Here is a 23,156-nt window from a genome sequence, read left to right on the forward strand (position 1 = left end):
TGTTTCAGTAAGATAAGGAACAAGACAAATAACCAAAAAAGACATTTTGTGTAATTATAATAAAGGAGAATTACAACCAGGTTACATTCACCCCCCTAGAATTACACAAAATGAATAAGTTAAAAGACACTCAGTACCAGTACAAAATAGTTTTCTTTCCTGTAACAGCTACCCTACAATAAGATCAGGATACTAGAGATCGCTCAACAACTAGCGAAATCTCACGGTATCTCATGGACAACAAGAGGTGCCTTTTACACCCCCTTATACAGAATAAACATATAGATGGTACTGAAGCTTAGGCAAACAAAGAAAATGACAATCCTAGCCCATGGCAGGAATTATACAACAAGAATTTGGAGACTCACACATCAATAACAGGCTGAACATTATCCTTATCATAAAGCGCCTCAATGACAGCCATGGACTCTATCAAGCGACAAACTGGTTTAATAACCCTCCCAAAGCGTGAAGTTAGGCGGCGAACAAAATCCCCTCCCACACTGTCTGGAGGATGAACAGAACCAGCATCATCAGGAAGATGAGGTAAGGAACCAGCAGTCGCCAGCACTCCAGTGTCCATAGAGGAGTTCTCAGAGTCATGAGGCAGGTCACTATTTCCAACTGATGGAACTGAGGACACATCCTGAACCCATGAAGCAGTACGGTCCTCCCCATCACTGAAGGACAGGAAGTCAGGTAGGGACGGCTCAGCAGGAACATCACTAGGAGCCTCGTTAAAACATTCTGTTCCATGTAGATCAGAAGCCGAGGGGACTCTAACCACACTGTCAGCATGGCGGTTCACATCGCCATCCATGGTCAGTCCCACAGGTAAAAAGTTCACATCAAGCAGGAGGTTGCGATGCACCACACGCTCATTGCCATGACGGTCTCTTATATGATAAATGTGGAGAGCAGGTTTAGATGCAACCACCGTGTACACCACAGGTTCCCATTTATCAGAAAGCTTCCGCTTTCCTCTGGCTCCCTTGTTCGCCACAAGGACCTGATCTCCAACTGACAGAGGCTCTCTTGTACTGGTCACATTGGTGTTTCTGCTTTGCACTGGTGCTCTTCTCAGCCATTAGCATAGCAGCACGCAGATCTTCAATCAGTGATTTGACGTACGAGTGGTAGTCGCAAATGGCATTGTCATGAAGAACGTTCCGAAAAACGAGGTCAACAGGCAGCCTGGGAACCCTCCCGAACATCAGATAGAACAGTGCAAAGCCAGTGGTCTCATGAACTGTGCAGTTGTAAACAAAGGTCAGAGACTGGATCATCTGAGGCCAATTGTGCCTCAGATGATCCAGAAAAGAATCCGGGTCACAGCACCAAATGTAACCGGATCTTTTTCTGCGTTGTGCTGGTTATCAAGTGAATGGACCGTGACACAGTTTCTTTCGAACAGATGATTCTCGGTTTATTTCTGACAAGAATACAAAGACAAAACAACCATTTAAAGGCTACCCGCTCCAAGTCCTCTCCCGCAGGACATGTCAAAAGGGGGGGTGAGGAACACCTCTCACAACTTACAAAAAAACCTAAACATTTTTGTATAACATACCTGACGAGAATACAAAGACAAAACAACCATGTTAAAGGCTGCCCGCTCCAAGTCCTACATCAAACAAAAGTATAAAACAAAAATTAACTTAATAGATCTATAAATAAACTGAATGTATTTAGATGGAAAAATAAAGTGCACACACCTCTCCCGCAGGACAACATGTCAAAAAGGGAGGGGCTAAGGGGCGCAAACAATTTAAAGACAATACCACAGAAGAAAAAGTAAAAGGGAGGGGCTTCCAATCTTAAAGTAACACGGTTAAAACAATGACAGAGGTGTTTCAGTAAGATACAACCAGGTTACATAGGCACCAGCACCTCTCCTGACCCCACTAAGGGACAAGGGTGTAAAGAAAATGGATGGATGGATAATTATATGACATATATATGTAATTATTAGTATTACTACTATTACTTTCAAGCAAAAACGTGAAGAAAGTGTGACAACTTTGCCGAAACATGTTGTTTGAGCTTTCACGATGTCCATAGTGCCCCAGATAAGCGCGCTGGACAAGCGCGCATGCTTTCTCAGTGCTCATAACGAGCACGCGCGTATTTTGCCGTGTGGGCGGGACGAAGCGCCAAGAAGACGCAGGGGGAACCGTATCTGACGGGGAAACGCGGATTGACGTAACAACAGCAGCGTTCACACCCCCTCTTCCGATCTTCATCTGTTTTTTCATCTAATGCTGGACGTAGCTGACTACGCCTGTCGTTGGTCCGCTGTTTTTTCTGTAATTGGTGATGGTTGGGTCTCGTCCCCTCTCCCAATTTCAGCCGATCTTGTTGTCGTAGCCTTGTGTTGAGCTCACATGACTCTTTTGCTGCTGTCATTGGTGACGGTAGCATTCTCCGCCCCCTCTCCCAATCTTGATTTGTTTTTCATCCTTGTATGTAGCTGACCATGTCTGCCTGTCGTTGTTCTGCTGGATTTTTCTGTAATTGGTGACGGTTGCGTTTCGCCCCTCTCTCAATTTCTGCCGATTGTAGCTTTGTGTTAACCTCACCTGACTCTTCGTTTGCTGCTGTGATTGGTGACGGTAGCGCTCTCCGCCCCCTCTCCCAATCTTGATTTGTTTTGCATCCTATGCTGGACGTAGCTGACCACGTCTGCCTGTCGTTGGTCCGCTGGTTTTTTCTGTAATTGGTGACTAGCGTCTCGCCCCCCACTCCCAATTTCAGCCGATCTTGTGATCATAGTTTTGTCTTGGGCTCACCTGACTTTTCACTTGCTGCTCTAATTGGTGACGGCATCATTTTCGCCCTCTCTCCCAATTTTAACAAGCCTCCGGTAACCCTCCGTGTTTCTTTAATTGGTGATGGCAGCGTTTCCTCTCCCAGTTTTGTTTTTTGGCATTTATTCTTTACATAGCTGATGGCGTCAGCCCCTTTGTTGCTCTTTTATTGTGATTGGTGACGGTAGCGCTTTCCGCCCCCTCTCCCAATCGTAGTCTGCTCTGTCTGCCTGTGGTGGGACTCACTTCAGTTTTGAACATGAATGGCTCCCACTGTTGTTCGGATTGCAGGGCTGTGCTTCAGGCAAGGTGATGGTCATGACCCGTGCCCTGGCTGCATCGGGCATAACCCTAACCCTAACCCAAGACAGGCTTGGATCACATGCTTGCGGTCGAATCTGCTGTTGCGTCGTTCATTGTGTCTCCAGATGAAGCCCTGCGTGATGGTGTTCGGTGCCCGCGGGCTCAATGTCTTATTACAGATGGGTTCCTCTGTAAAGCGTAATGCTGGAGCACATGCCGGCTGCCTTGGCAATTCTTTGCCGCACCTCATGTTTGCCCTTTCTGCGTGGCAGACAAGACTATAGCTTTCAGGCTGAGGCCTGAAAGCTAGGAGGGGGGAGGTGGAGGGGGTTATGCCCCCTCCTTCTCATAATCCGAGGTGCCTATCAGCTGGCCCCAGTCGCCTTGGGGTTCCACAAAGCACAAACATGCTCATCACACATGCTAGTATCCATTCAGATTGTGAGAAATTAAGGAATTTCTCACAAGAAATGCAGGCAAACTGTACACCTGACTATATATAAAATCACCACCCTCAGACAGTGCAGTAAGGGACTGCACGGTTCACAGAATTAACACACTGCGCCCGAGTCTGAGGGAAAAGTTCCATGTTTTACCACTTCCCTCATAACTGCTTAAGAGGAAATTGTGGATCAGATAGGAAAGGTCACGTCAGCAGTTTGACAGTACTTTGGATATTCAAAACAAAACAACTAAGCAATAATAATCAATTGACTGATATGAAATGCTTATATCACGGTCCATTTTTCAACCGGCTCTAGTCCAAAATTATCACATAAATGTTCCCTACTGTGAAGTGATGATGGGTTTTCATTAGAAGTCCTCCACAGGTGAGTCAGTATGTTGAGGCTGAGGAACTCAGGTGGAGGATCCACAAAAAAATCTAAACCAGCACTGAAAGAGCAGACATTATGATGACCAAAAAAACAAAAAACAAAACTTTGAAACCCAAACTTCCTGCACTGCTGTGTTTTTGTAATTACCATTTTTACCCAATAAGAAGCTTGTGTGTATGTCCTTGCATTTGCATGATGTACACAGATTCACACGCATATTCAGCCCTTTCTAAACAGGAAGCACTCATAGCTGCGAAGGTCACAGGCCACTTCTCACAGGGCAGATGAGGATCTTGTGGTGTATGCAACACACACCAATAGGAGAATCTTTCTCACAGAGCTGTCGGGAAATGAGCCTCTCCTATCCTTTGCGCTTCCACACGCACACAACCGCCCCCACATATATGAACAACACACGCAAACAAATGCTTCTGAGCCACGATCAGCTCAGCAGTTTCCGGTTCCCTGCTGCATTTCACAGCCTGTCTGTTTTTACGTGGTAGCTGCAGCTGTCATGGTATGCATATGAAATCAGAACATTTTCACAAGGAGCCGATGTATGCATCCAGCTCACTAACACTGTCAATACGTCTGCCAAACATAAGTCAAAACAAACAGCTAATGGGATGTGTTTGTAGGCTCACAGCTGCCCACGTATAAAGCATGTTAACAGGACCCAAGTGTGTGTATCAGTTCTAACAGAACATGCTGCTCAGAGCACATTTAGAGAACACATGTTCTCTAAATAATGGCCAGTAATGACCAAAGTTCCTATCATCACCAGAGTCTTAAGTTCTTAAATTCATTTTAAATTTAAAACCCAAAATGAAGGCTCTGCTGAAGGCAAAGGTTGTTGTTGTTCCAAGTAGTACTAGCACTAACAAAATGTACCTAATAAAGAGGCTGGTGATTGTACTTGTCAAAGCTGTGTGTGTTTGTGTTTTAAAATTCCTGATATTCTCCTCCAGCTCCCTCTGCCTTGATATGTGCATCAATCAGACATTGGGGTTTTCAACACAGAGCAGCAGCATCATCATTATTTCATATCATATCATACTATAATCATAGCTGCTGTTAGTCATTGTCCCTGTGTTGCTGCAGCAGACTGAATAATTCATAAAAATTTTTACAAGTTTCAAAGGCTTCTGAAAACACACATCAACTTTATACAAATGATGCCTTGACACTGAAATTCTTTATGTAATTCTGACATTCTGAATGTATAAATAAACAGTATGTGATGCCAGTTTATTTCTCATGTGCCTTTAGAAATGTTTATGTATTCATTTTATTTTTATCCAATGAATTGTGTCTTTTTGACATAAAAAATGTTGGATATACTGAATGAAAAAAGATTAGGGCCACAAAAAGACAAAAAAAAGTATTCTGAGATTGAAATCTGAATTTTCTTTTCCCCTACTGACTAATCCTATTCCATTGTGTGTTGCAGATAAATATTTTGTCTTTGCTCAGATCATTTTCCATTAAACTGTTGATACCAAACCACATTTAAAGAAGCCTAAGGTGTCGATAATAAGGACTATAACTAATCTAGCATTTTTAGTAAAGACCATTTAATAAATTCAGTAATTGTACTCCTGTTTGATGAAACAAATCTGCTTTGTACCAAACCCCTGCAAAGCACTGAGATTACCTTGATAGAAATTTCAAATGTTAGAAACCTTAACCATCAGAAACTTCTGTCTTGGACTTTGAGTACATTAAGATCATCTGGCATCAAACTAGCTCAGATTTAGTTTGACAGAATGGGACTACTTTTTGACATCGGGTGATCAATGGCTAAATCAATGGCTCATCAAAGCTCCTTGCAGTTTTAAAAATATGTTACTTTATGTTTAGAATTTTACATCTCCTGTAGTTTTTTTATGGGGCTCAGAAAATGGCACCATTTCAGGAGCCTGATGCTTATAGAAAAAGAAGAAATAATACAAGTTAGCCTCTATTACAAAGAGGAAGTTACATGCCATTACAATATTTTAGCTTGAAATGTGAGGGCTAGTTGAATATTAGCAATTTGGATTACATTCCTCTACAAAGAAAACAATAACTAATACCTGATTAATACATCTCTTGTTTTCCCACGATTCAATATATGAATAGTATAGTATATCAAATAGGCCATTGTTCTCCCACTATTCATTATATGAATAGTGGGAGAACAATGGCCTATTTGTTACTATTGATATGTGGAGACTTTATGATGAGGTACAAACTACCACACTTTACAACAGTTCATTCATCAAAACATACAATAATGATCATTTTAAAACAGCTGCTGCAAATGTGACCATGTCACATTAGATAATCCAAAAGTCTCAGTGACAGATGTGCCATTTTATCTGGAACTTTTTTTTCAGGATCAAAAATACTCTTAAATAAACTAATCTGGAGCAGTGTTTTAAGTCGCATGACTTTGACATGAATCATCATTAAATCAGTTTTCATTCTAATTATCTCACACCCTCTAAGCCTATCAAGCCCCGCAGACAGTTCTGTTTACCAAAACTTTACACCTACAGTCCAACACAAGACAACAGTCTTGTGGTGTTCTACTTTTCCAAAGTAATACATAAACTGTGTCTTGTGTCTGAAACCTTCCAGAGTTAAACTCCTGGCCTACAAGATTCCAGAAGAGTCTTACCATGGACTCATCATTCCTGGTCTTCCCATTGAAGTCTCCATCCAGGTTTTTGTCCTCACCAGGGACTGGTAGGTAGCTCTCACTCCTCCTCATCACTGTACCGTCCTCCTGCTGAGAGCTTTCTCCAGGCTCAAAAGAGGAGATGGGTGGAGAACCTAACAGAAGAACAAACAATGAATTTAGAAATAATAAAATTAATTGTGGAAGTGCAGAAGACAAGAAGTCATTTCATAGCTTCCTGTTCTCCTCAGTTTAAGACTGAAGAAGTCCTCCACAAACCAAAATGTGACATGAATATGATATTTTACACATTTTCAGCAAAAGAAGTCTTGATTTGTAAATCAGCATGGTGTACAAGGATAAATAGTAGAAAAAATGTGTGTAATGTGGTTTTGCAAAACCACAGACAAAGGAGCAGTAGGTATGCTGGAAAAACACTTTCTTCTGCGTGAAAGCGTTTTTCAGAATAGAAAAACGCTTTCACGCAGAAGATTTAAATGTCCATCATTGCACAATGTGAGAATCTACTTCATATTTGCAAGTGGTTCATTTTCTGAAAGACATTTTTTTTATTTGTAATGCAAAAAACCTGCATGCTTTGTTTGTTTGGTTTTTTTTGTTTTTTTTTGCATGGAGCTATACACATTTCCAGCAGCAGAACAACATGAGCAGAGTAAATATAAAGAGCTGACACTTTTTTTTCTGGATGTTTGAAATATGAAAGAATTTTCTAATCTGAAAGATCAGAAAATTATGGACAAATTAGCATTCTTGCAAAAAATAAAAAATACTGCAAGTTGGAACTAACAGCTATCAGCTAATATCTTATAGCGGAATATCCAAAGCTATCTAGCTGAAGGTTGCTGCTGACTCTTTACACTCCTTAAATCCCTGCAACCATCAGTGTCTTCTTTCAGCAGGACAATGAACGCTGCCACATAATAAAGAGGCTTTAAGAATGGTTTGATGAACAGACTAATGAGTTTGGGGTGTTGTTTCGGCTTCAAATCATCCAGATTTCAACCTAATCATGCATCTGCTGACCGATGAAGTCTAATCCCAACAGTGCTAAATTTAATAGATCAAATGCTTTACATCAGATATCACAGCAAATCTGTAGAGGTTTATGGTTTGAAAATCAGTGGTGCTCATTGGCTAGGTTGTGGCTATCCTAATAATTCCATGCCTTAGTAGTCCATGCTCTCAATGCATGTCTGAACAGATAGCATTAAAAGCTTGGATTAGATTAGCGGTTCTCAACGTGGGCGGTGCCGCCCCCCAGGGGGGCGATCAGAGGACGGCAGGGGGCGCTAGCGGACATTTTTACAAAAGGGGGGCGCTGAGATTCCTCTGGGGGGCGTTTAGTCGAAGGTAAACTTTACACCTTAAATGCACAACAATACCAGTTTAGACTTTGAGCAACTTGGTAAAACTGTATTGTATAACTTTTATTAAAAAGTGTTTAATTTCCGTTTGAAGCCTGCACGCTTCCATGGAAAAACAACTGAAAATCGCTTTTATAAACATGCAAATACTAAAATCACAATTCCCTGACTTTGTATCCCTCTGAAAAATGAACCCATTTAAATAAAGAAATCCCTCCATGGGTGAAGCCACAATAGAGAGCGTTCATTTTATAGCGTTAACACTGGTGCTGTAAGTGGTCCGGTATGAAACGGGTGTGATGGAACAACGGTATCACAGCACTTTTAAATTTCAATAATCAGAATACCGAAAATGTTTCCGTTGTTTTAAAAGGTTTATGTCAGTCTGCCTTTTCCCCATCGATACACTTCCCGACCGCCCTGCACCTTAGGGGATTAAAAAAAAGACGAGCACATTGCGCAAAACTCTGAAACAGGAGAAGCCGGACATAAAATGGAGCGACAAACTAGATGTGAATTATGGCATAAAAACAGAGAATCCGACGCAGAACAATGAAAAATCAACACATGATGTGAAACACATGATGATTAGGCGGCGCAGCAGGTGAGTGAATATTACTGATGGTCAATAAACGATAAAATAAATCTAGCAACAGGAAAGAAACTAAAGTGGACATAGCAATAAACCAAGAGAGGATAATACTAATCAAAGGAAACTAAATGGAAATGAATGAAGAACAAAATGCAAGAATAAACTAAGAAACTAAAGTAAATACAGAGGAATAAGCTGGTATGGCAAGACCTTTCGAGCAGTAATTAATACGGAGGACTGTATGGCAAGAATAAACAGACACTATTTCCAGATAAAAGGTAAAATAATATTGTTGAAGTGCCATGGGGTTTGTACTACATCTAGTACTGAGAATAAATATATCTTACAGACCATAACAGTAAATAACTTATCACTGATTTATGTTTTAAATTAGATTTGATATATTTATTTCTTCAATATTATTTTTCATGTCAGTGTTAATGTCATGAGGCTGATGACTCCATGACACTTTCAATTTGACTCATTAGGATTTTATTAAGAACCAGATTTGTTCTTTGTAATTTCTGACCAGTACAACTATTAATCTATAAATCAATAGAGAGGTCTATATAAAGATATAATTCATGTTTTTGTCTCATATTTGCATGGCATTAAAAGGACCTGGAACTTTTGTTTTTCCACTGAAAGCTCTGGTTTGCACAATAAATGCCATGTTGGTGAAATTTTATGGATGATACAAGTTATTCCTGCGGTTCACGTAGAGCTGCGCAACCAGAGCTAACGCGGTGGGTTTAAACTCTTACCTTAATCAATAACTCCTCATAACTAATCATAATTCCAGGGGGTTGATGTAAATATCCATAGCGGTCAGCCTGTGTCCAGTTCGAGTGAAAGGAGGAGCGTGGGATCCGCGCTAAGGTTAACTTTAGACATCTAGCTGCTGAGGCGCGCGAGGCAACGCGCAGAGGCCCGACGGTGTGATTGGTCCGGCTTTAAATGCATTAACTATAAATATATCTTCTATAAACATATCTTTTAGGAAAAAATCTGCTCTGATAGTGAAACGCTCGGAGGAACAGAAACAAGTGCAATCCGGCTTAAAAAAAGGCGATGTTTTTATTTTATTTTATTTTCCTAAAAAAAAAATAAACAAGAAAGGTTTAGCCTGGCAGTGGCGCTAGTAAAGCATGGCGTGCCGCCAGGCCTATAATACACTGGGGGAAACCCTGGAAGCACTGAAGAGAAGAAGAGCTATGATTAATGTTACAGTTTCTTTCCATGTTTTAATGTTGCAGAGCTCAGTCGTTTGCAAATAGATCAAAGTTTAAACTGGCATGTTGAACATCTTTTATCTGGTCATTTTGTATAATTAACAACTAGAAAATGGCAAAGAATAATAATATTTTTTCCAGCCTGATAGGCTGCTGCTAGGCCTACCAATTTTAACTTGAATGTTCATTGCATTTTTTGTAGACACCTATGAAAATAATTTATATTCCCATGCTTTTTTGTTCTCTGGGAAATTATTTTGATGATAAATACAGAAATGAGCATAAAACTCAAATAGTGATAGTAATATTAATAATAAAATAACAGTGCAAAGTAGCCTACAAATTCTTTGTTGGGGGGCAGTGAGGGACCTGGATGAAGGCTAGGGGGGCGCTGGCCCAAAAATGGTTGAGAAACACTGGATTAGATTAACTGCACTGTCTCAAGAAGATTCACAACCCCCCATTAAATAAGAGTATTTTCTACAGCTGACTCACAGAAGCTGTTTATTCCGGACCACAACCTGGGTTAAATTCTGGAAACGATTCCATACCTCAACATTTGGAAGACTCAGACGTGCGGAAGCATTAGGAAATTTCCACATTTGCTAACATCTGTCCGACGATGATGTTAGCACAGTCAGACATGACTGTGCCAATACTATTTAATACCAATTTAGAGTATTCAATTAACCTAACAAATTCTGAACAAATTTGCTGTAATTTGTCCAAGCTGAAGCTGAATTTGAGGCTTCTTGGAAACAGAGCAGGACCAGAGAGAGAGACAGAGGACGTTTTCAGAGCAACTCTTCCATCATGATAATCAAGGATCCTATCCTAGACTCCAATGTCTCTCAGCATGTCACAACATACAGCAACAGTCTTCAGTTAGAGGCCTTTTCGTTTTGTTGCTATACTGACTGCTACTGGAGATCCTTCCTTTCCACAACGTCACCATCCACACGGACTCCTTAGATATGTGAATGATATGAATTTCAACAATATTTAATTTCCCTTTGGAATTAAGTCTTTTTTAAGTAAATTTGAATATTGGATGTGTTGCTGTGTTGCAAGCAGCTGTATGTTCGTTTCATGTCAAGTGGCCTAACATTCACTGTAGTTGGAACAGTTTTCGGTGCTGTTGCACCTGAAATATTCTCCCTTTGTCGGAAGAAATGTTCTAAGTTAGCAAAGTTTTTGCTTTGAGATATGAGAAAGTGAGAAATTTTACACTGATAACTTTGGAGGTCTTTTGTTTAAGGCAGCTACTATTTAATGACAATAAAATACTAAGTAGATACTAAAGGAACAGAAAGAGTATAGGTTCTTTACAGCTCTGTTTAGGGTTACAGTATTTTTAAGCACAGAGGGATCGCTGTGGGCTGGTGGAAATGGGAAGAGGGTATCTGCAGGACCAAACTCTGACAGGGGGCGTCAGATGCTGGGATGTGAAAGTACAAAGTTACTTTCACATCCCAGCATCATCCAAACAGCTGCCTGAGATGGAGCCCACAGAGCTCATAATGAAACCAGAAGTTTACATACGTAGGATAAAAGCACACATCCTCCTTCATCTCCACTCTGTCGGAAGTTAAATCAGAACAAACTTTTCTGGCTCCAGGTCAGTTAGAATCACCGAAATGATTTCTATTTGTAAAAGACACAACAATGCTATGAGTGTATGTCAGATTTATTTACTATAGGAATGCCTTTGAACAGGATGACTTGGGTCAACTCTTCTGGGTTTTCTCCCAGACACACACAAATTCTCTCTAGGCCTGAGCTTAGGGCTTTGTGATGACCACAACACAACATTGACATTGTTATCCTGAAGAGGGTCATAGTTCATCTGGACTCATTTGGACCCAAGCATCAACTTTCTGACTGATGTCTTTAGATGTTACTTCAATATTTCTACATAATATTCCTTCCTCATGATCTATTTTATGCCACATTTCACAGTTAGCATAGTGTTCCTAGGCCAACAGTCTGTCAGTTAGAACATGTTTCACTGTCCTAACGGCTTCAGCAGCATCTTCACAAGGTCTTTGGCTTTTGTCCTGCGATCGAGTTCCAAAGTTTCAAGTTTCAGACCAGAACCCGTCAGAAGTTCCCAAAGCATCATCACCATCATAATCATCATCTGGGCTCTTTTTTGGAAGATACAAGAATCATTCTGGATATAAACTTCTGTTGACGTTAACTTATTCTGACATATTCTCATTATTGTGGCATTTATCAAATAGAAACAATTTTGCTGATTCTAACTGACCTAAAACGAAATAATTGATTCAACTTTAGATGATGAGGAAAATGTGTATGTGTATTTTTATTCTATCAGTCGGAAGTTATTAAATGAAATAAAACAGTGAGAAGTTCAAGTTCAAGTAAACTGCACAGCAGCATAGGGTGTGAAAAAATAAAATCAGAAAAACAGAAGGCAGAGTGGAAAAACCTGCCTGCATCAAATCACTTCAACTTCTCTAATTGGGGTCTGGTCTGCATGACAACGAGGTAATAAAGTTATTTACTCATGAAAATATGTGGCCTGTCATTTAAAGCCATGTATTCGCTCCAAACATGTGAACAGAAACATGCGCCTGATTTTTTTTTCTCTCGGCAAATGAAGGGAAATCGTCTTACCAAGATCCTGGCTGCTGCCATGGTGGGACAAGCCCCCAACTTGTTCGTCTTGCTGCTCCATTGGGATTAGGAGGACTGGCTGGAAAGAAGACTCCCCAACAGATCAGCAGAGCCCCTGCTCTCTGCAGCAGCATCCACTCCTCACAGCCGTCAGCGCTGCAGCGTGGAGAGGCTGCACGGAAAGCTTCCCATCTCTTCGAGAGCTCGGAGGGGAGACAACCGAGGAACCAGTTGCTGCTTGATTTCACCACAAGCTCCAATTAATGACAGCGAGGTAGCATCTAAACACAGCAGGATCAGGAAACGTGACCAGGAAACGGTCACTGGGAATGATGCGCTGCTCAGAAAAACGCGCCCGGATGGCATTATCTGTCAGGATGCGGGCATTACGGGCCAACACGGCTCCTAACCGCATGTAAGGATGCTGTTCTTTAAATCGACATTCCCACGCCGCAAAAATCGTGCCGAAACGCTCTAGAAACGTGTTGCATTCAATTCCCAAGGGAGAAAAGAAGAACGACGGAGCTGTGAGGCTTTCAACGTCTCAGTTCATGTGAAACTGTTCACATGTCAGCTAATGTCTCCCAAGAGCGGGGAATGTCACTCTCCATATCCTGAGTTAATCATTTAAAAATAAATTCATGTCAAATAAAGAAGCAGAGAGCAGAAGACAGCATAAAAACTCTTTCATTGAGCAATAAATAACTCTCCATCACTAAATCTGCTAGCTTCTATTAGAATTAAACATTATGCATTTAAAAATCAGTCAGATTTACTTCATTAAGATGGCAATGGATCACAACAAAACATAATCTCAAAACACTTAAAATATGTTCAGTTCAAAGATCATTTAATATCCGGTCAGCCCAACACAGATCCAAACACAGCATGGTGTGAATCTGTTTGACTGCTTCCTCACAATGAGAAACTTGAACAGCCCTGTGATCAGACACAAGATTCAGGAAGACTTGAACTTCTCACTGTTTTATTTCATTTAATAACTTCCGACTGATAGAAAACAACAGGCTTCCTCCTGTTATTAAAAAATTACGATGTTGGAGTGGCTGGGGTGATATCGTAAGTAGTTTAATATACTCAACATGACTCAACATGCCATACGATAGTTTTTTTGGACTGGAATGCTGATAAAACCCATAGTCAATCCCTGATGCTGGGAGTAGCAGTAACCAGTCACACTATCAACCTCCACAAACTCAAATGTAAAAAAAATAATGACTGAATCACCTCAGTCTCTGTCTCCCGTTTTATTGTGAGCGCCGTCAGACACAAAGCAGAGCTTCAGTAAAATAAGACCAGTGGTGCAAAAAGTGGGCCTGCAGCGCATGCACCAGAGGGAGGGTTGGAGCGAGTGTATGTTGTGTACCGCATCCACCTGAGAAATATAGCGCGTGTGCTCCCTCACCTTCACGTATCTTCATGTGGGGGTGGGGGCGCCAATTTATGTGTTCGCATCCACCTGAATAATATGTAGTTGCGACCCTGAATAAGACAATGCAAATCTGGGCTACAGTCCATTGGTTGTAATTGTAATTATTCAACTTATCATTATTCAATGTAAGTTGAATAATTAGAAGAAGTTTTGGATTCCTCTCAGCCTGAAGACATTTTCTAAGAATTTGAGTTTAAATAGAAACTTCAAATTCCTCTGAGGAGTAATTGCAGAATGTTTTACTCCGAGTGTTGAAGGACTGACTCTTCCTCCAGGGCTGAAGCAAGCCGTGTGCATGCAAAGCAGGACCAGATGCTCTTCGTCAGCTTCTACAGACATTAAATCTAACCTTACATTACATAAAAACATTTAAAGGTCAGATGCATCTTTCATAGTCATATTGATCAACTGAAACTCTTTTCATCAGTCACATTCACACATTGCCATTGAGATCAGCGGCAATCTGGGGTTGCAACACACTGATGTGTTGGAAGGAAGCCAGAATCAACCCTCAACTTTACGATTCCAGTAGTAACCCTTCCTATTGAGCCACAGTTGCCTGCAACTGGTCTGATTGTATAAACTAAGCAGCAACCAATCCCCTGCTGGTTAAAATACCCCGACTCTGGGACAGGATTACATGGGGACAGGAAATTGATGGACATCATGTTCTGTATTGTAGAATCCTCTCACTGGTACAAACCAGATGTCACTCTATGAAGTGAAGAGAGTTGAAAGAAGAATTTCTGAGCTGCTATAAAAATGATTGTTTCACAGAATCCCTGTTTATCATGCTCAATTCTTCAAATTTACTAGTAATTATAGTTAAACAGAGGGCTGGCTTGGATTCTCTCTCTCTCTCTTTGATAGACAGATCGTTCTTTTCTAAAAACCTTATCCAGTCATATGAAAAGGAAACAAGACGCACTAGCAAACTGTGAGAGGACAGGCAGTCTATTGAAGACTGGGATCGTAAGCCTGGTTTCCTATTGCGCATAAAGGCAGCTTGAGTTGTAGCTGTGGTGCGCCAGCAGGGGCCGCCCACCGGCGCTCAGAGCGCGGCAGAGCTCGGAGGATGGTGGATCCAAAGCTTCAACACCTGCTCAGCTCAGTAACCGCGTCCAGCAAAGCCACCAGCATGTACAGTCGCTTAATTTATAAGGTAATATAGCGGCATGGTGACGCAATCAGTGCGCAGTATAGACAATCCAAAAAATGGTTAAAAAAAATAACTAGCAGGATAAAGTAAGAAGTCTGGCCAGCTGACACGATTATCTAAAACACAATAAGAAAGTAAAAGAGAGAGAGAAAAGAAGCTCCAGATGTTTACCTTCAGTCCTCAGGTGCGCTGAAGCTCTTTGTTGAAGGTGAACGCAGGACTCCCCCTCTCACCTGTGCACACCTGCTCACAGACAAGGTGGAGGAGGAAGCACTTCTGGTGTCCACAGGAAAGACTCCGCCCACTCGCCTGCCCATGTAAACGTCAGGGTATTAGGGGGGTTACATCATGTGATCGTGTCAGAGGATGGGGTACAGGGCCGGGGTTGCTGGATGACCGGAAGCCAGGAAAAATCATTTTATAAACCCAAACCAGCTTGTAAAGGATTATTGATGTGGCAGCAGTTACTGTTTTTCTTTTGGAAAATGGGAATTATCTGAGAAACACAACACAGGTAAACACAACACATCCTCATTGCAACACTCTGACATTCCCAAGACATGTGTGGACTTGCAGTAAACTGCTGGGTAATTTTCCAGTTGGAAAATTACTAGAGCCACTAGAGCCATTCACCACTAGAGCCATTCATTGGGACAAAGAATTTCAGAGCAAACTTTGGTCCTGTGGTTCTGTTAGAATGACTTCAGCAGGTGAAGGTCAGGAAGAAACAATTATTTTTCAAGCAACAGCACTTTTACATCCCCTTCTATTTAGATGCAACAAAAATCAGGTTTTAAATAATAAAACTGGATTTAAAGAAGACAATAATGAAGAATAAAACAAATATACAATATTATGCATCTATCCATTCATCCATCCATTGTCGCTGGGGGGCTGGTGTCACCAGTCCATCACAAACAACCAGTTAGGAATGATATCTCTGTTTTTTTAGTTGATTCTTATGAAAAGCGTTATATAATAACCCAGAAAATAAGAACATGACTAACCATCTGCTTCTGTTTTGAAGCCAACCTTTTTAAAGTCGGCCTTATATAAACCCTGCCTTTTTGAGCTTTATTTGTGCTATAATTTGATTCCCTCATCAAAACCATACTAACATTAACAGGACTTGGATAAAATCTCATGTTTTTAAGAATAAAGCTTATGTTGTGAAAATTAACAAGAATGAAGAGCCACCATTATTAGGAGGAAGAAGCATAAACAGAAGAAAGATAAGCAGATACATGCCTCCCACCACACTACCTGGTATTCTATCAGCACCAAGCTGCTGACTAACAATTTATATCTCAAGTATGATGTAACATAACTGGATCCAGCATTGAATTATTTGACTTAAAGACATGTAGGTCGGACTAAACCCACTAAGGTTCCCTGGCTCTTTCCCAAAAAAATTTTCCCCATATAAATATTACTATCATTGTCACACAGTGCCTTTTGTGCTGGAGCCAGGACATCTAGAGTCAGTTTGTCAACTGACAGAGGGAAAAGAAGACCTGAGGTGTTATCACTCACACTAGATCATATAGCAGTCTTTTAAAGCAACAAAGGTAGCAGAGGGTGCTTCCTGGTTACTAGTGATGGGTAAATGAGGTGTCATGAGGCGTTTCGACTCATAGCAACACTGTATTGATACTGTGTCGATACTGTGTCACTCAATACTGACACCTGCTGGACATTAAAAATTCCTACAGGCAACGTAGTGATTTGATGACCAAGTCTATACAATATTATATTATATGTTGTATTATGTCATATCTTCAGTTACATTTAAAATATATTTGATATACAGTCAATAAAGAATGTGAGCATGTACCATAAAGTGAAAATTTAAGTGAATGTCTTTGGAATGAGGATGCATGGACTGTTTTTTCCCCACACATTTTATTTTAAAAAAAGTTTTTACAACCTTTTGAAATTAAGCCTGTTACGCTTTTTGACAAAACTTCTGCTGTAGAAAAAAATAAGTAGACACTGCATTTACAGCGAACCCTTGTTTTTCTTAGGGGTTACGTTCCGAAAATAACCCCTGATAAGCGAAATCCGTGAAGTAGTTACCTTTATTTTTTACAGTTATTACACAGCATAAATAAAAACTCTACATTGAAACCAAAGAACAAAACCTGTTTTCAGGTCAGCGGATGTGCGTGTGCATCAATCGGGCCTTATTAATGTGATCCGCAGTCATGTCATTAAAGCGTCTCCTCCAAGCTGCTTAGCGAGATTCACAGCTGTATCTACGGCAGAGCGACGGATCTCATCAAACGAGCCTCCGGTCGGGTTTTGTTCTGCCTCTGGCCACAGTTATTTTTTTTCCAGCATACATTGAAAGTTTCAGTTTCCATTTCCTGAGTGGCTAATCTGTATAACACCGTAACGTTATTGGCACTCAGGTAGCGCGGAGACTATTTTTATCAATCATATGGTAAATTAGGACGAAGAACACTGTGGAAAAAAAACTGCACAAAAAAATCTGCAAAGCAGCGATACCGTGAAAAGTGAACCGCGTTACAGCGAGGATTCACTGTATATGAAATAATTTATAAAAAGCAATTGAGTAATTTGTAGAATGGCTGCATATCTGAGTTTATCTAGGTTTTTATCTAGGCCTGGCCTCATAATGCCTCAGCATTGAAAAAGTGGATTTATTTAAATAAGACAGTTTAGTTAAACAGAATTTCTAGGCGTAGTCGAGGTGTTGAGGGGATCCGTTTTGGTGGCCTTAGGATCGCATCTCTGCTTTTTGCGGATGATGTGGTCCTGTTGGCTTCATTGGAACGTGATCTGCAGCTCTCACTGGAGCGGTTCGCGGCCGAGTGTGAAGCGGCCGGGATGAGGCTCAGTGCCTCCAAATCCGAGGCCATGGTCTTGAGCCGGAAAAGGGTAGAGTGCCTTCTCCGGGTCATGGGGGTCGTCCTGCCTCAAGTGGAGGAGTTTAAGTATCTGGAGATCTTGTTCACGAATGAGGGAAAAAGGGAGCGGGAGGTCAACAGGCGGATTTTGGCAGCGTCTGCCGTGAAGCGGGCGCTGTACCGTTCCGTCGCGATGAAGAGAGAGCTGAGTCAAAAAGCGAAGCTCTCAATTTACCGGTCGATCTACGTTCCCACCCTCATCTATGGTCATGAGCTTTGGGTCATGATCGAAAGAACGAGATCACAGATACAAGCGGCCGAAATGGGTTTCCTCCGCAGGGTGGCTGGGCTCTCCCTTAGAGATAGGGTGAGAAGCTTGGTCATCCGGGAGGGACTCAGACAGGAAGCCAGGTTGGAGGAAACTGGTGGGTCAGTTACGCACTGGATGAAAAATGTTTGTCAACATTTCTGCTGCTTCAATACACCTGACTCAGGTGTATTGAAGCAGAGACTCATCTAAAAGCTGCAGGACACCAGCCGTCCAGGCCTGGATTTGAGGATCATTGGTTAGTTTACTTTTGTGAAGTAATCAGCTGCAACAAGCTTGAATCGCATAAAGATCATCTCTGTCCTACTCAAAGTCACTGGCATAGTTTGGATAGAGCTGTGGCCTGATAAAGAAAGCTGGTTCTGTTCCGGCATGACTATGGAACCTCTGGAAACAATGATTCAAAGAAGGATTCTTCATAAAATCAAGACAGTTATGGACAACCCTGAGCATCCTCTTCATGAGACTGTCTGAGAAAGCAGAATGTCTTTAGTCAGGCTTCTTCAGATTTACTGTAATACAGACTGCACCAGAGATCTTTCCTGCCAACAGTCATCACCATCTACTATAACTTTGAAGAATCTGAATTAATGAGCTACAACTTAATTTAATTTCCCTTTGTGATAAAGTACTTTTTAAATTTAAAGTATTACAGCAATCTTTTTACAGTACTTTCTTCTAAATATTACAGTGATCACTGGCTTTGTGATCCCAGTCTAATAGGAAGTTTGAGTAGTGTATTGCTAAATTAGTAAAAATGTACAATTATTACCTTGAAAAGCATGAAAGATGGTACAGTAGTAAAAACAGGCACTTTTTCTGATTGAACTGGTTAATGTAGCCATTTGCTTATAATTAATGTTTTAAAATACAGGAATTACATTTAAAGCAGTAATTCAGCTCTTTATTAAAATGTTCAAAACAAACTACATGTTCAAAATCCCAAAAGGTCTGGGAATCCTTTAAAATGGACATGGTCTATGGAGGACAGAGTCCTGGTGGATCAAGGTTCAAGACTTCGAAATTTTGTTGCGGCCCGGGGGTGGGGGGTATGTTGGTGTTCTCGCTAAAGCCTGAATATGCCCAATTTGGGTTATCTTGGCCCTTTTATGACAGCCTGTGGGGTTTTCCCTGACTGGGAACTTCAATACAACCTGTTGTTGAATGTGACAGGTAGCCAATCAGAAAGCGCGGTGACATAAGAACAGAAGGGAATCCCAAACAGCTGACATATGAGCAACGGAGATGATACGTGGAAATGTTTATTATTAAATGTAAAGGCCATTATTATATATTATTATGTTTAGTCAGTTAAAAATGTTAACTATGAAAAAACATAGTCACCTCCAAATCATAGTGCAGCAAATAGAGCGACTGCTCCCGCCGTCTTTTATCCACCTCCTTTTCTTTTTGTTACGTCTTTTATTCAAATGACAAACTATCACTATTGCTTCTGCATCGTCATCCGTGTTTGGTTATTCTAAATTCCCGTATGCTATGTTGGGGGTTTTACTTGATTATCCTCTGGAATCGGGATGTTCGTGACTGGAATCGGTTCCTGCCGTGTGGCTGGAGTCACGAACCGATCCAACCTGTTGTACTTTTATCAGCTCTGTGGTCACTGAAGTTTGGAGAATCGGCTGACAATTCTTAAATCTTGCCGTCTAAACCAGACTTAAGACTCACAAGCTTTACTCATCTCCTCTCGACCACTGTCCAAACGCTCTCTGACTCTGGTCGCTATGGTAAGGTTTACATACCCCTTCAAAATAAGATACAGATACGCCACAAAAACCAACATTTTACTTTCGTGAAAATTTTAACTCACGATAATGACTAACCAGAGCCCTGAGCTTGTTCTCTGCAACGAGACAGTCCCATCTGGGAGTGATGAGAGACAATAACACCCTAGGTGTGTTGATTGAGCACAGCGTGCTTGGTCTCTTCGTGGCAAAGCAGTTTGAAGCTTCATTAGCAGCCGGTCGCCGCATGTTACGCAGAGCGGGCTTGTAATGTGGGACTCACCCACATTACGGTCCGGCATAAATCCATTCTCCTGTCTCTTCTCTGGGCCTTTTCCCCTTTGCAAAGAAACTTTCCAAAGGCATCTGATCTTTTTCTTACTTTTTTTTACTCATTTGTTGCTTGTGGGCTCAATGTTGACGCGCAAGTAACCGAGAGAATCCGGTTAAAGGATTTTCAAAATAAAAGATCATCCAGACTCAAATAATACATAAAACGGAAATATTTAATTATTTCTTGCGTGGCCCGGTACCAATTGGTCCACCGACCGGTACCGGTCCACGGACCGGGGGTTGGGGACCACTGTTTTACAGGATGTAGGAGTCGTTCTCACAATCTGAAGGATTTCATGCTTCAGAGATTCCTACAGGACACAAAGAAATATTTTTTTTATTTTAATCACTTGATGTTAGTTGATTTTTAAAATTATATTCAGGGATGTACACACCCATGAACTACCAATCAAAACTTTTTATATTATATTTCCAAGGGAGGCCAAGGAGGGAGAGAGTGCAGGGTGTAGCATATTTTGACAGATAGCATGTTGAGCCTGGTAGGATAAATAAAATAAAACAACATTTAGTGTTTCTGAAAAGCGTGACTTAAGTGAATTATTACATTGCTATGATAATTTGCCATTTAAGGACCAGGGCTTTATAAGAATTCATAATATACAAAGCCCAGGGCCGTGCAGAGACCACTAAAGGGGCCTCAACAAAAAAAGGGCACATATAACCGCATTCTAGGACAGAATATTAACAGCCACACAGCTTTCAGAGTTTAATAAACAGTAATAAATTACAAAATTGTGACATATACAATCAAAGCTAGGGAAAATCTCTATATAGAGAATACGACTATGCATATGCAAGATATTTAATTAGTAATTTCTTTCTGCAGGTCTATTTTGTTAAAGGAAAGCATTGCAATATTCAAACCCACAATTTAGCAAGATATGTAAATCAGAGCTAGACCACCAGACATATTTTGTCTTTACAGAATTACACTATTAAAAATATAAACAAGGGCACAATGCAACCTTTTAGTGTACTGTAATCTATTTAAAAAAAGGAGCTGCCTGGTTTGCTACACTTGCAGTGGAGATGAAGATGGTCCATTCAGGAAAGCAGAGATGCATTAAACTTTAACGTGGAACTGCAGAAAAAAAAAAAAAAAAAAAAAAGCAAAACTTTTATTGCTAATGCATGCCACCTACTGAGTTTTGCTTAAAAAATGGTAACACTTTATTTGAAGTGGGGTGAATAAGACTGTAATGACACTTTAATAAACATGACATAACACATGTCATGAACATGAATAAGCCTTTATGAATATTTATGACTGTTGTCATAAAGTGCCATTCGGTAAATTATGACACTTTTAATACAATGTTGACATTATTCAAAATGTCTTTGTTATGACAACTTGACATTAACCAAGAAATCATTACTGTTTAAACTTTACCTTTGATAACATAAAGTTACCTAATTTTTAAAGTGTAATCAGTAATACCTTTAGAACAAATTTATATCAGTAATGATGACGTTTTATGACAACAGTCATAAATATTCATGATGGCTTATTCATGTTCATGACAGGTGTTTATGACAGTGTCATGCCAGTCTTATTCAGCCCTCTTCAAATAAAGTGTTACCAAAACGTTTTTTAAAATTAAAATAAAATTTTTGTCTCATGAAGTGAAAAAAATTATTTGCACAACAAACTTATTTGAGCATGTCAGAAATCTTTGCTTGCTCTTCTAAGTTGTTGTTTGTGACTCAAAGTTTTGCTTCTATTCTCACATGATGTCAGGGGCAGGGCCTAAAATCACAACAAAAGATTTCTGATGTGTGTAAATAAAAGTTTATGTTTTGCAAATAACTTTTTAAGTCCACAAGACAAAAATGAGTTATTTAATTTAAAAAAAGTAAAAAAATAAAATAAAATAAAAAAAAGAAATCATTACAATTCCAAAAGTTTTGATTACAATTTTATTTTACTTAACTGAGGTTAGTTTTTTTTTCATTGAATAATTGGAAAACAAATTAAACTCCATACTCTGAGAACCAGACCCTAAACTTACTTAAAGCCTGGAATTATTTTTTCCCTCTTCATTAATGACACGCTTTTATTGAAAAATATATACATTATCCATTATCCAACGTACATTATTGCATAATGTTTGTATTGATTATTACATACATTATATCTATCATAGTAATTCAGGGTGAGTTATTTTTAACTCTAAATGAATTGGACTTTTATTTAAGTGTTATTCTCCTTCAAGATACATTTACCCAGGGGTGAAAGTAGTTTTAAATTCTTGGGGGTACTATGACAAAAGTCCTATACACAACTGCTTCTATGTGTGCTTTGGAGTTTTTGTGCTGACTAATTTTTTTGCAAAGCGATAAAAGCTGGTTGTTACATTGCTACAAAATGGAGATGTATTTCCCTCAGCCCACTAGCTGCAATGTTGGCACCGCGAGATGCCATGAGACCTAAATTCTGCACATCATGGCATGGAGTGCATCCCAGTTTTCCATGTCTGGTGCCTCCTCACCCTGACTCGCATACTAATAGGAGAAACCACCGAGCCTTGTTAAGTTAAAAGCACAACTTCTGAAGTTGGGATATTTTTTTTCCAACAGGTTCCAGAGGAATACCCTCAGATATTGGACTGGATTTTATTTCAGTGTCATTTGTGAATGTTAGCTCCTCATTTTCAACAGTGAAGCTACAAAGGTTGAAAAAGATTATCATTCAGTCTCATCAACATCAGTATTTCACTAAATAAGAGGCAAAAAAATATTGTTTGATAGAGGAAAAGCCTCTCAGACTCCGAGCTCAAAGCAAGATGCCAGAGAGCA

General features: G+C 40.2%; 1 protein-coding gene across 2 annotated transcripts in view; it reads right to left on the bottom strand.

The window, feature by feature from the left end:
* Positions 1-15,364, bottom strand: part of LOC145551021 (anoctamin-1-like) — a 43,091-nt gene extending 27,727 nt beyond the window's left edge. Inside the window, exons 1-2 of one of the 2 annotated variants that reach the window (XM_081604890.1) lie at positions 15,238-15,364; positions 6,609-6,763 (exon numbers count right to left, since the gene is read on the bottom strand). In XM_081604890.1, the coding sequence (XP_081461016.1) occupies positions 6,609-6,701 (93 nt within the window). In that variant the 5' untranslated portion in view covers positions 6,702-6,763; positions 15,238-15,364. Of the gene's footprint in view, positions 1-6,608; positions 6,764-12,457; positions 13,046-15,237 lie in introns of those variants that run through there. The other variant, XM_081604889.1, reaches the window with a different exon arrangement.
* Between the last annotated feature and the right edge of the window lie 7,792 nt (positions 15,365-23,156).

Source organism: Poecilia reticulata, chromosome 3, assembly GCF_904066995.2.
Source record: "Poecilia reticulata chromosome 3, P_reticulata-male-v2, whole genome shotgun sequence".
Classification (NCBI taxonomy): Eukaryota; Metazoa; Chordata; class Actinopteri; order Cyprinodontiformes; family Poeciliidae; genus Poecilia; species Poecilia reticulata.